The sequence below is a fragment of the Gasterosteus aculeatus genome, chromosome 16 (genome assembly GCF_964276395.1).
Source record: "Gasterosteus aculeatus chromosome 16, fGasAcu3.hap1.1, whole genome shotgun sequence".
Classification (NCBI taxonomy): domain Eukaryota; kingdom Metazoa; phylum Chordata; class Actinopteri; order Perciformes; family Gasterosteidae; genus Gasterosteus; species Gasterosteus aculeatus.
In genome coordinates, this window is record NC_135704.1 from 15,046,896 (window position 1) to 15,060,428 (window position 13,533).

At 43.7% G+C, this 13,533-nt stretch overlaps 1 protein-coding gene across 1 annotated transcript in view; it reads left to right on the forward strand.

Moving 5' to 3' along the window:
- Window positions 1–13,533, forward strand: part of LOC120834296 (uncharacterized) — a 99,541-nt gene that overhangs the window by 76,638 nt on the left and 9,370 nt on the right. Inside the window, 10 exon segments of the mRNA XM_078091422.1 lie at window positions 4,228–4,329; window positions 5,289–5,528; window positions 6,114–6,477; window positions 6,710–6,875; window positions 7,509–7,620; window positions 7,823–8,043; window positions 8,305–8,342; window positions 11,704–11,884; window positions 12,172–12,404; window positions 13,282–13,487. Of these exon segments, the coding sequence (XP_077947548.1) occupies window positions 4,228–4,329; window positions 5,289–5,528; window positions 6,114–6,477; window positions 6,710–6,875; window positions 7,509–7,620; window positions 7,823–8,043; window positions 8,305–8,342; window positions 11,704–11,884; window positions 12,172–12,404; window positions 13,282–13,487 (1,863 nt within the window).

A 13,533-nucleotide genomic window follows, 5' to 3' on the forward strand; every position in this document is an offset into this window, starting at 1 on the left:
TATATCAACATTTAACTACACTGTATAAAATCTTGAACTTAAACAACAACACAACAAATTCAAGGTGTGCATTGACACCCTTGTACATATGTGGTACCGCTCTTTTATCTTAACAGGACTCCTGACATTCTGTCCCAGTAGGACATTTTATATATCTATATTCCAAACTAAACATTGTGGGAAAAAATCCCATTAAAATACTCCTTGGCATTTTTATGTGCTGGTCTTAACAGGGGTTCACGGAGTGGGGGGATTTGTTGACGAAGGCAGAAGCGACACGGCCCAAAGACAATAAAGTTGTGCAGACGTTAGGATTTTAATAAACATGATAATACAAAGTATTTCTTCTAAATAATAGACAGGATGGAAGCAGTGCTGTTTTCACCGTTGACCCCTTAACACAAATTCTGCAATTAGATTCACACGGCCATCTTCATCAACCTCATTATACAACAGTGACCTGGAGCTGAGAGGGAAGGCATTTTAAATTAGCATAGACTGAATGTCTCAGTGAAGCCACTGGCTGCGCTGTAGCTGCTTTGTTAAAGGTCTCGTGGTCGCTTCCTTCCAAAGTTGCTTTGATGCATCTATAACCTCTGAAAACATCCCTATGAAACTGACCTCCTTGATTGATTCGACATCTGAAGCGGCTTGGTTTATTTAAGGTAACCAAAAGAGAGATGGATGTACCCGTTGCACGCCATCCTGACTTACTGATTGAGTAACTGTGCTAAATCCTAATTGGCTGCATTAGGGTCATTGCGATCTGTCAACATGAATGATACCTTAGTAGTACGACGTTTGGTCTCATAAGTATGGCGGCGTTTCTTGAATGCACCAGGTCACGACAACAACACGACAAAAGTTTTATTTTTTGAAAAACTCTGTGTGAGCGAGACCCTCGCGGCTCCTGTCTGACACTGAAGAAGCATATAATTGTCTGTCTGAGGGATAACAACCTGGTCTTTGTGTGGTTAAGTGGTACACAGTGTCCTTCTGGTTGTGCTGAAATAACTCGGAGAATGTGGCTCCGGCTTAAATCATTTGACAAAGGTCATCAAAGTGGGCAGAATTGGACATGATGGGACTTCTGGGTTCCTTGTTTTTAGCGATTCCTGTACAGAAACAAAGACGCTCACTTTGTAGTGCGAAGAATGAATTCCTGCAATGCAGCTCGCTAAGGATTCTTCCTTTCACCCTATAAAATGTTCCAAGGACAACTTTGGCCACTCACATTTTTAATCAGCTATAATTAATCTGTCTAATCCCATATTTGGATGTAATTGGATGAATCTTTTCCAATCTGGACACACAGCCTCGCAGGGCCGAAATGTGAATTTGGCTTACATTGCATTGCATTACTTTGTGTGCAACTTGCTGAGTACGCTCGTGCTTCCAAAATCACCATGCTGTCGGGTGTAATGAATACGGAGGCTGCCAGGTGCAAGTCGCAGGGCGTCACAACAACAGAAGATAGGATGCCGTCGGATCAGGATGAATAGTGTTGTTCCTGTGTGACGTAAATAAGCTATATGATAACCTGTTATCAGATTGATGCATATGGTGACCTTGACGATGCCCAATAAAGGATTTTGGGGTGGTTTCTAATACTGATATTGTATTGGAACATATCTAATCGTGGGAATGTTGTGTTTACATTTAAACCAGCTTTTAATCTGGGTTACAAATGTAAAGTTTTCCTCTCTCTTGTGCGATCCATTGAATCCATCACTTTAGAATGTTGGCTATACTCAATAATAACTCAATAACACCCTAAATTTTTTTAATTGTCAATCAGATGCTATAAGAGACCCATGTGATATTTTTTATTTTTTATAAAGTGACAACAGCCCTTGTCTGCACTTAAATGTGCGTTTTATGTGTCAATAGTCTAGGTTTTTTTTGGCCCACTGTTGCATTCTCCCTACCGGTTGCCTTCCCTTGGCGCCGTTGTTTATCAGTTGCACTGAGTTACCACAGTGAAAAGCCAGCAGGTTTACTAGAATAATTAAAGGTCAGCGAACGGTGCGAGAGATGAGGCCGATGTTAATGAGGCCTGCATGCCAGGCGAGGAGGCAAATGGCATGGGAAGACGCACTCGATGTACAGTCTACATTTCCATGCCTCCCGTCTTCAGCAACACACCTATTAAATATTGAAGACAGACGTGCATGAGTCTGCTATTGGCTTTGCCTGCAGATGTGATCATGCAATTGGCAGTGGTTGTTTAAGACTTTTTTTGCATAGAGAGAGTTGTTGTTGTTGTAACACCTACATTCAGTATTTACTATAACCCACATGTTATAGGATCACATAATGTAGCATCCTTTCAACTTGGAATAAACAGGCTTGGGAGTGTTTCCAGATGGGTGTACTTTAATTTTAGACGAGTGTGCATAGCACCAACACCGTGAAAACTAAAAAGGGAAATAACAAAGGCAATTTAGCCAGATACAAAATAATCCTTTGACAAATGCACTTTAGCATACATGGATAACAGCATAGCAGGCAAGTCATTATATGAAATGAATTTACATGAAATAACCTACAATGAAATGCAATTACAATGAACCACATACCTCGCTCCGCATATCAAAGGGTGCTATAAAGTGGTAATCCAGGGAAGTCCGCCGCCATTAGCTTAATTTAGACGTTAGAGAGCTATCTAGCAACTTAATAAGTCTTTCTCAAACGTTTACTGCCAAAGCTAATCAAAACACTGAATGATATAACACTTCAAAGAACACTTTAGTTAAGGTTACAGCGATATTTTTAAATCTCTGGCTCTAAACCTGCATTGTCTTGTAACGTGGCTTCTCGTGTCTTCTATTGAACAAACGTGAGCGCGAGCATGAGCGCGAGCGATTGATCACGTGAGCAGATAGTATGATGTCAAAATAAAGGTCACATAAAATCAAAGTAGGAAACAGGATCATCAAAGTAAAAGAACACTGCTGGTGGTCATTTACACATGATATCACACATTTCACAAGTGCGAGCAACAGTGGTATTTGGAGCTGAGCTGACTCCGCCCAAGTCACTACCTGTCCAGTAGTAGTGGACCTGCTATTTCATAGCTGTGTACTAAAATATGTCCATGTTGGATCACTGCCATAATTACTACTAACTAACCTTAATTGTTAAAATGATGGATGTTGAGGTCAAATATGTCTCCATATCTATGTGCCAACTAAGCTCAGAGTTTAATACTGGAAAGTGTATCCAATGCGGTACATAATCTTTACATTGTATATGTTGATTCTCATTAAAGCACAGCTCAGCCCAGAGCTCTGTACATTTATTGGTGGTAGATTGAAATGTTAAATAGATTTGTGTGCTCTCCAGGTGTCTGTGCTTGTGTCTCTAAACTGCACAAGTGCACGCCTGTACCACTTTATAAATCTCACACTCCGTCCCGTCTACGCGCGTCAGATTGTCTGGCTGCCCTTATCACCTCGCTGACACCGCCTCTAGTTCCCTGTCAGGGCCCCCGGGGGTCCCCGTGTCCTTTCAGAGCACCACTGTGCCTGACTTTCATTAGCCAGCGCCCCACAGGCTCTGTCACACAGCGTCAGCACACCACAGCGATACGCGGCAAAACTGAGCTGCAGCCGCCCAGGCTCACAGCAAAAGGCTATTTAGACTGCGTGACTGCCAGCGGCATCATGTTGTCATGATGCCATAATCTCTCCTAAAAGTGCCTCAATGATACTGTTCAAAAAAAATACGCATCAACAAGAATTTCCTTGACATCCGCAGCTTTGTGGTGCCATTTGTGCAGGATTTATTTTCATCTCAAATTTAAATTGGTTCCAAAACCGACTCCTTACACTCTTTGTTCCTCTTTTTTTTGGGCGGGGGAAACTGGGATCCACGCCAAATGTTTTTGTAGTTGAAGCCGTATCCGAGAAAGCAGTAATAAAAAGATGCGGCCGTTGTGCAACAGCGCTGCACAGCAGCAGGTTGTGTGGCCACCAGAAACATAAACAAGGGGCCTCCTTTTCAGGCGCCGTTTCTCTGTCTCTGTATATATCTGAAGCACCAGCTCCACACTCAGTTGGACCTTTCTCTCTTTTTCTTTCTTTCATTCCGGTTCTGCTGTTCATCTGTCCGTCTTGTCTGGTCTTTGGCTTTGGTCTTTCCGTGTGTGTGTGTGTGTGTTTCCTTCGGGCCACGACGGGGGTGTGGTTTGTTATATGGGGGTTTCATGTTGTGGGGGACGAGTAGGCTATGCATCCAGGAGGGCAATGCTTCAGCAGTTTCACGGAGTCACTATGTACTCCCACGACGAGCACCCCACCAGCGCCCCCTACTGCTGGAGTGAGAGAGGTAAGGGGGCTTCGGCCGCACACCCATCAACCGCTGTCCTGCTGAGTACACGTCCGTCCCGTCAAGTCCCTCTGTCAGTTCGTCCTGTGGCCCTGTCTATAGGAAGGCCTCGAATGGCGTACTCATGTCCCGAGGTGTGATGCCATCTGTAACGCAGTGCACTGCTAACCCCCCCCGTAAATAGTGGAGGACTATTCAAACCTGTTTTGGATTGCGGTTCTCTCGTCATGCCTCGAAAGTGCACACGTTGAACTTCTGTCGTAGTCATTTTTTAATGTCAGCTTGATGTGTTCGCTTCGCACGCATCTGTAGTTGCTGTTACGTAAAGTCTGCACTGCGAGTAACATTAGTCCGGGCATGAAGTGCTGCACGTCGCCCGGCTCTGAATAATTCAGAAAGAAATGCACCAATACAGAAATACTTTTTATGATGGAGGGTTTAAGCTCACAATGCAGGACGCGAATGGGGAGCACTCTCACAGACTTAAAGGAATTTATTAAATTTGGTGCAACAGCCAGTGTGTGTTGGCCTTGCCAAGTTGCCTAGTTTGTGTCTGTCTGCGTGTGTATGTGTGGCTGTGAAAAGACATGTGTGGCACATCTGATTGTGCTACCGGGCCACTGAATCCACCTCAGAATGTAAAAATCTGTTGTCTCTTTAAACGGCAAATGTCACTTTGCTTCTCAATGTATTACGTCTTCACGTTGCATTTTTGTTTTTGTCCTACGTTACCTATCAAATCTGTGAATATTTGTCTTTCTTCCCCCTTATCGCTGTCACACCACCGTCCTCGCTCCCTCTCCCGCCCCATCGCTGTTCCCTTTCCATAACTCCTGCAACTCGTCCTTTCCGCTTCCTGTCTTCTCTCTCGCTCCCTGTCTCCCGTCGTCGCCTGATGTCCCCCCCCCCCTCCTCTTGCCTCCTGTCCACCTGTGCTGTGCTTCTGTGGGCCGCTACAGAGAGCCGTGAAAACTCCTTCAGCCGCTCGCGCAGCTCCAGTGTTTGCAGCATCGACCGGGACACCAAAGAGGCCATCACCACCCTGCAGTTCGGAGAGTCCTACGGGCGCAAGAGTGACGCAATGCCCACCCCGTGTCTATGGGTGGGTACCAGCTTAGGCATGGTCCTTCTCATTCCCTTGTCCATTCCTGCCGACCAGGAGGAAAGGATGGAGGAGCCCGTGACAATCGGACCCAGCGGTGAGTCCGACCACGCCAGGGTTCCATCACAAAGGTTTTATGAACCGCTCAGAGGTCTTTAGTCCCATTTAACTATCGGATGCGTACACAGTTTTTCTGCACATGGGGGCTCAACCTTTTGGCTTGTAACGGAGTTTGGGAATACCGTTAATTAATCCGTTCAGAAGAGTTAAAAGTGCTTTCAGCCTAGTCAGCAGCAACAGCAAGACAAAGACTTAACGAATCAAAACATTTTTTCTTTTTCAGAAGCATATTATGACAATTAAAACTATTCACTCATCACTAAAAGAATCTATTCAAGCATATTGGGTTTTTTTTGTAGTGTATTTAACTTCTGTGTGTTTGAAGCTGTGGTTTTATGCTCCATTTTTAATATTTGTTATTCTGTCTGTTCACACGTGTTGTTTAAAACATTTGCACAGTGAACCTCACTATTACGATCAATTCAGAACAAAATGTCCAGACCACATGCGTCAAACTCATATTGAGATATTTTGCATAACACCAAGGTTCAAATCAGGTACTGACTGTAGTCACAGACCTCATGACATCCCTCTTCCCGCCTGCTGACTCGAACACTCCCAGGCACGGTCCTGATGCTGAAGGGCTCGGTGTTGCGCTTCAGCTTCCTGGACTGCATGGGAGCGCTCATCCAGAGCCCCCACGAGGTTTGGCGCGACGCCAACGCCTCCGAGGACCCCGACCGGCCGCGGAGGCGTAAGCTGGTCAACTTTTCGCCATCGTCCTCCCAGGACAACTGCGGGGAGGGGCACCTGGCCGTGGTGTGCTCCGAGAAGCAGGCCAAAGTCGTGCTGATGCCCTCGCAGTCCTGCCTCTTCGTCCACAACATCACCGAGTCGTCCTTCGTACTGCGGGCCGACGTGGTGTCTGTGTGCGGCAGCGTGTGCCTGGCCTGCTTCTGCGCAAACGGACACGTCATGACCCTCAGGTATGACTCAGATAATGCCGAAATTACAGCGCCAATGTATTCTTGATTATAGTGTTTTTGCTGTGTCCCAGACGAAGGCTCAGCCATGAATCCTGTGGTTTGTTTAAGTCTGAATTTAGGAAAAACCCATTCCTGCTTGGTTTGTCTCTGATTTGTGGCGGTTTACTTTTGTAGTTATTATGATCCAGTGTCCTGGTGTCTAACTCTCTTATAATTATTGCACTTCTCACAGTTTGCCCAGTCTGAGACCGCTGATGGATGTGAATTACCTGCCTCTGACGGACATGCGCATCGCTAGAACCTTTTGCTTCACCAACGGGGGGCAGGCACTATATCTCAGCTCCCCGACAGAGATCCAGAGAATTACATACAGCCAGGAGATGTGTGACAACCTGCAGGTATCCATCCACCTCCTGTCGTTTCACCTGTAGCTACATAATATGTGTGTCCGTCTCTTTCCCTGTCATTCAACATCTCGGCATTTAGCTTTTGTTGTAATGGAAGGCACATGTGTGATGAGAATGTTACCGTAGGGCCTTTTTAATTAGCTCGAATCTGAATTATCTCACGTCTTGGGAGCTGACTGCAGAAAAGTATTGGTGCAGTTAATAAACAGGTGCCATTATTCCCACCCACGGTGAAGCCCGTAGCTGACAGAAGCCATTACTGTAAAATGTCACCCGTCATGTGTGGTGTCAGCTCAAACTGGGCGGATTTTACAGCGTCCGTGTGTGTGTTTGTGTGTGCGCGCATGTGTATGTGCATGTAGACTTTGGCATCTTTATATTCATTCATGTATATATTCTTAAGAGCCATCACTGCACACATACACAAGGTATGTTGGTGGAGCTTGTAGCGCGACGCTGCCATAGTGCCACCTACTGTGCAGCCACAGCAGTTACTCTGATTACTTTAATAAGAGTGGAGAAGATTTTGACTCCAGCTTTCTAAGAATGACCAACATACTGGTTCAGAATTGTTTTAAACGCAACAATAGTTTATCTCTTTTTCTCTGTTTTCCTTCCTTTCAGGAGATGCTGGGGGAGCTGTTCACACCGATAGAAACACCGGAAGCGCAGAACAGAGGCTTCCTAAAGGGCTTCTTTGGAGGGAATTCTCATAACTTCGACAGAGAGGAGCTTTGTGCGTTGTTCTGTGTTCTCTCTTTTTCTCTGTGTAAAGGCTTTTATTCTAGGCCGGAATGATCCCTCCTGGAAATGTCACATGTAATTACAGTAATTAGCAAGTATCCAGGAGGGACCGAGTACTCCGTCATGGTGACTCAGAATGTTCTTTCTTTCCCTGCGTGCCTTCACTTTCCTCTCCCACCTGATGCCGTTGACAGTTGGTGAGGCGTCGGCTGGGAAGGCTTCTCGCAGCCTGGCCCAGCACATCCCCGGGCAGGCGGGGATGGAGGGCATGAAGGTGGCAGCTAGCGGGGTCATGGGAGATCTGGCGAGGGCCCGCGTCGCTCTCGACGAGAGGGGCCAAAGGCTCGGGGAGCTGGAGGACCGAACCGCGCTGATGATGACCAGCGCGGAGACCTTCTCCAAACACGCCCACGAGGTAAGACGCACGCGATCGTTGACATATGAAAAAGGGGGGTTTCTTTTAAAAGGGGAAAACTAATTAGATGAGGTAACCTGAAACAGAAAAATACATCTGAAATCTGTCAGATCTCGCTGATGCAACACTATATTAAGATTTGTAAATTTTACTTTGTAAAAGAAATGATTTCTTTTTTTTTAACAATGCAGAGAACATCTTCAAACCAAGCACTGACAACTTTCCTCACGATCGACTGAATGTGACTTTTTCTCCTTACAGCTGATGCTGAAGTGCAAAGACAAGAAGTGGTACCAGTTGTAATAGCAAAGGAACGGCTGAGGCTGCATTTCGGACTGCGGGGAGCTTGTGCCGCAACAGGACTTTCACTCTATTAATGAGAGCTTTTGAAGAAGAGGGACTCAAGAGGCACTTTGTCTTTACGGCTTCTGGACACGCTTACGGCACTGTCTCATTGTTGGAGGAAGAGGACGTATTAGTTCCTTGTCTAGACAGGAATGGATGAGGACAGAAAGATGAGAGGCAAATGGCGTGTGGGTGGGTGTGTGTGCGTGTGTGTATGTGGTTGGGTTTTCTAGACCTCAGTGTGTAGATACCATAAATTTAAGGAAACCACCAAGAAATGCATGAAACAAAAATGGATGACTATTAAAAAGATCCAACTGCCATATTAAAAAGCAGCATGCTACTTTAACAGAAGATACAGAAATAAAACGTTAAAACGTTTTCTTTAATAATGTAAGCCAACAACAGAAACTATGAAAAACGTTATATTTTTTGAAATATTGACAAAGAAATATATATAAAAAGGGAACCTTATACCTGCATCGCTATTACGCCAAAACTCGTATTCCTTTCCCTTTTTTCAATTTTTTATTTTCGGTTCATTTGTGTTTTATTCTAAGTTTCAGCAAATATGAAATGCCACAATATCGCTACACATAGTTAGCTTTCTCTTCACACTTATGCTAATGCTGAAACGTTATTCTTACCAATTGCTCTGGGCTGCACGGTGCAAACACAAATCAGTAGCATGTAATCGTTTTATTCACAGTCTAATCACAGTAATTTCACTTTTCGGTGGCTGCTGCTTACAAAAGCATTAAATGACGAGGAATATATAACTTCCCAGCTACAGTTGAATGGAACCATGAACCGATTGTTGTGAGACGTATTCAAAGGCTGAAAGAGTTAAAAGCACTCTGGACCCAGTGTGTTCACAGCTGTAGTACCAACCGATGTACTATTCACGTGCCATACAAGACAAGATGAGTGAATCCACTGACGTGTTGTCGTCGTCATTTTGTTTGATCCGAACAGATGACGCCGTACTTGAGGAGTTCAAGGGCATTTACAAAAGTTAAAAAAAGTCAATTTTCTTTGTGGGGGGAAAAAAGAAATATGACTGTGTTATTATTTATTTATTTTTGTCGGGTGTTGCTGGTTCACCGTTTCCGTCGTCGGCTGCCTTTGTTAGATCTGAGTTCAGTGAGCCATAGTGTGTGTGTGTGTGTGTGTGCGTGTATGTGTGTGTGTCAGAGAGAGCACAAGAGACAGCGAGGGCCACGAGTGTGAAGCAGCTGAACTCTCTCTCTCTCTCTCTCTCTCTCTCTCTCTGCCAAAAGAATCAGACGTGATTGACAACCTCCCATTTCTCTCCACCTCAGACTTGTAGAAGTTGCGGTTTGACGACTTTTCAGGGTTAAACTTGAGCGGTCCTCTTTTCATGATCACAAACAATGATTTTAATGATTGTCAACGTCTTTGTTAGGGGAGTATTAAGAGGAATTGGAGTCACAACCACTTAATCGCTGCTTACTCCCTAGTGAGTTGTTTACCAGTAAACGGGTCCGGAGAAGTAACAGTATTTATTTCAGTGACGTTCAGATGTGAGTCAGTAGTTATGTTGTTTTCATTTTTATTGATTTTTTTTTTTGTTCAATATTGTTCTTGACGACTGTGCTATCCGCTTGTCACAGTCCTATATTTGATGGTGATGGCCTCTCAACAGAAGGCTGTTGTATGTTAAAAACAACAAATGTTTCACGACACATGGTCGTGTATCATATTGTGATTGTGTTGTACATGTCAATGGGTAGCCACATGACACAGGCAATCGACATTAACTGAAGAGGATATTTCGTACTTGTGTATCTGTCTGTATTTTGAATCGATCCGAAAAACCAAGCAGGATTATTGATATTCATTTCTGACACATCCGGCCTTTATGCAGAAAAGCATTAAGTTGTTGCTCCGTGATCACATCGAAACCACTCCCACATAAAATATGCACAGTGACTCCTACGCACAGAACCTAAAAAAATAAAACAAATTAATCCATCTGCATTACTAGTAGTTTCTGCCTGCTTCCTGTCAGGCTGCCGAGGGATTCCTTCGGCTTGGCCTTTAAACCCATTTGTTTTCACCAGACCCAGTCACCTGAAATCCTAAAGACGTGTCACGCGTCTTTCAGTATTACACATGGTTTGATTCAACGAGGTGTCTTAAACATGTAAAAAAAGAAAAGAAAGAAATGTAATTCTTGTACAGAATACATGTAATGTATCTCTGTACCGTCAATGAGATGTGTGTTCAGTGCAGTTCTTTCAATGGCAGAGAAAAAAACTATTAAAAAAAATCAAAAGAACGTTTAAAAAATTGGACTTCTACTGACAGGGTGTTTTGTTAGTATGTTTTGGGTTTTTATATTAACTGTACAGCTCAATCTTGGCAGAACGGTGAAACAAAACACAAAAAAAATACAAAAGATAAAGACATTCTTGGAATATTTTCTCTGTATATGTTGTACCTGTTACTGCTGGTACTGTATCTGGTTTTCTGGCTCCATCTAAATCACTGGAACTCTGTAGTTCTTCACGCTGTAGTATCCTGAAAAGGCATTTCTCTGGTTTTCTCAATGATGGCAGCAAAGTTTGTCTTATTTAAATGGATTCTACCACTTTTTGTTCTTATTGATATTATACTAGTGTAATAGAAATTACCTAATAAAAAAGAACTGAACATATGTTGATGCTAAAACAAACTGAAATAAACATTGATTGATGTACACAGTTGAGAGCTCTGTATTACTTGTTTTTTTAATAAATCATGTTTACCCTTTAAACGTTACTTACCTACTTCATCACTAATTGAGGCAAAAAGTGATGAATCTCACACAAATGCATTTCTTACAAATTGAATCACCATTATAAAGAATACATTTCGTATATCCTATAACAATTTATAAAATTTCTGAAACATGTTTTACATCCACCACAGTTTGGAATGTTGGGCCCATAATTCAATAAACAGTTTAAGTCCATTACAGTAAATTTCTTCACTCCGTCATCGAAAAATGTTTTGAAAAAAAGTAAAAATGTCATATGTCAAAATATTAAGTTGAAACATATTGCAAAGAATATTATATTCCAAGAATATTAGGTCGAAAATGGTTTCTTTTGAAAACCTGAATTCTACCTATATGTAACGTCAGTATTTGTACAGCAAGGCATTGCCAGGATTTACCACAACTTAAAAAGTATGTCAAGTTGTGAAATGGTGCTATATTTGATAGAAAATTATACATAATGTTCCATGCTTCGCCTGAATTAACTTTTAAAAAGAAAACCACATTCAACATTTTCATCCCTTTCACCTCAGCTTCACCAACTCGCTCTGGCCCCGGCATGCGGACGAGGTTCACTTCCGGATTTCTGTCCAATCAGCTTCAGAGCAGGAGCAAACCGCTCATTCAGCCAATCAGACCCAGAGTCACAGCGGCGGTGACCAATCAAAATGCCGGAAAGCCCGGTTGTCAATCTTGCAGCTTGATCCCTTCACTGTACTGGATTTTGGATCTTAGCTAGCTAACGGTGCTCTTCGTAACCCAGAGAGCATATGAAAACAACGCCTATGTTACCAGACATGTGCTATCAGCAGTGTCACTTCTGAGATGTGTTATCCCAAATGGAGACGGAACGGACTAACGCCAAAACGTAAGCTAGCATTATAGATTTATATTCATTCGCTCGATGTAATAACGTTATGTTGTTTTGTTTTTTTAAACCTCAATGGCAAGTTCGGGCAGTGAACCACCCCGTGGACAAAAGTAACGGCTCCCCGTGAAAGACAGAGGACACAGAGACCGGTATGTCTCTCCGGCCTCGTCCCTGGCTGCTGCCGCTGCTGCTGCTGGTTCTCTCTCCGGGTCTCTCGGGACTCGAACTCCCGGGTGGCGAAGCGGACTCGGCAACGTCCCCCAGTGCGGCAAACACTTTGGTCTGGGGACCCGGACTCGAAGCGAACGTCGTACTTCCGGCCCGGTTCTTCTTCGTGCAGGCGGTAGACAGCTCGGGGAGGAAGTGAGTAACGCTCGGTTTCTCTCCCTTTTCCCCCTTTTTCCAGTTTTCCAAAGTGGAAAATGTTGATGGCAAAAGGTGCTGCTTTAAAAATGCTCCACGCAGCGTCCTTCTTTGGGTTTGTTGTTACTGCAAATGTGCAAATGCACTGTTCTTCAATACTTGAGTAAGCTCACGTTAAGCTTCCTCTTCTTTCCGTGGAGAAATTACTAAAGACAAAAATCCTCAATAGTTTTTAGTATGAAAACAAAATATCATCTCATATCTGGGTCACTGTGGTTCTTTTTCTTTCTGTCCTTGGCTTTTATACAAAATTGCTCCATTGAATGTTATTGATGCAGGACAATGTGACTGTACTTTCTTCACTGCATGACAACAAAGAAATGACACCCTAGTAAAAATCTCCCAACGGTGTTGAAATTTAAAACTTTGCAATGGTGACGGAGCGTGAAAGTCTGCACCCACCGGTATTCGGGTGTCACTTTCACACACGCTCTGGGTGTCAAGAAGGATCCGTTTCTCACTTTCGTACCTGCCTACAAAGAAACACCACGTTGTTGTCTACTGGTGCTCAAGGGAGACAACAGTAGCATGCATCAGCGACAACTGATCTCCTGGTTTAAATGCACAACTTGTGATGTTCAATTATAATATATAAAGTCTGAAAGTATTAGGAATGGATTTGTATTATTTGGCACTTTCAATCTGAACCCAGACTATGGAAATGGCTTAGCATTTTGTATGGTGCTTATTTGCAACAAAGCGTTTTGGTCCGTGCGATGTTACACTGAGGCTTACGCTCCGGCATGTTACGATGTTTTGGTGCCACCGCTCTTTCTTAACCGGAGCGCATTCTCCACATTTTTTTCCTCCCTCGCAGTTTAACGACATCGCCTGGTGAGCAGACGTATGAAGTCAAGATCGTGTCTCCAGCGGAGGATTTCGCCAGAATTTGGATCCAGGTCCTCGATCGTCACGATGGCTCCTTCCTGGTCCGCTACAGAATGTACGCCACCTACACGGACCTCCACATCCACGTTCTGCTCAAGAACAAGCACGTGGCCAAGTCACCATTCATTCTCAAAGGTGACACATTCTCCATGTTTCCTAGAAAAAAGTTGTTCTTTTAAAA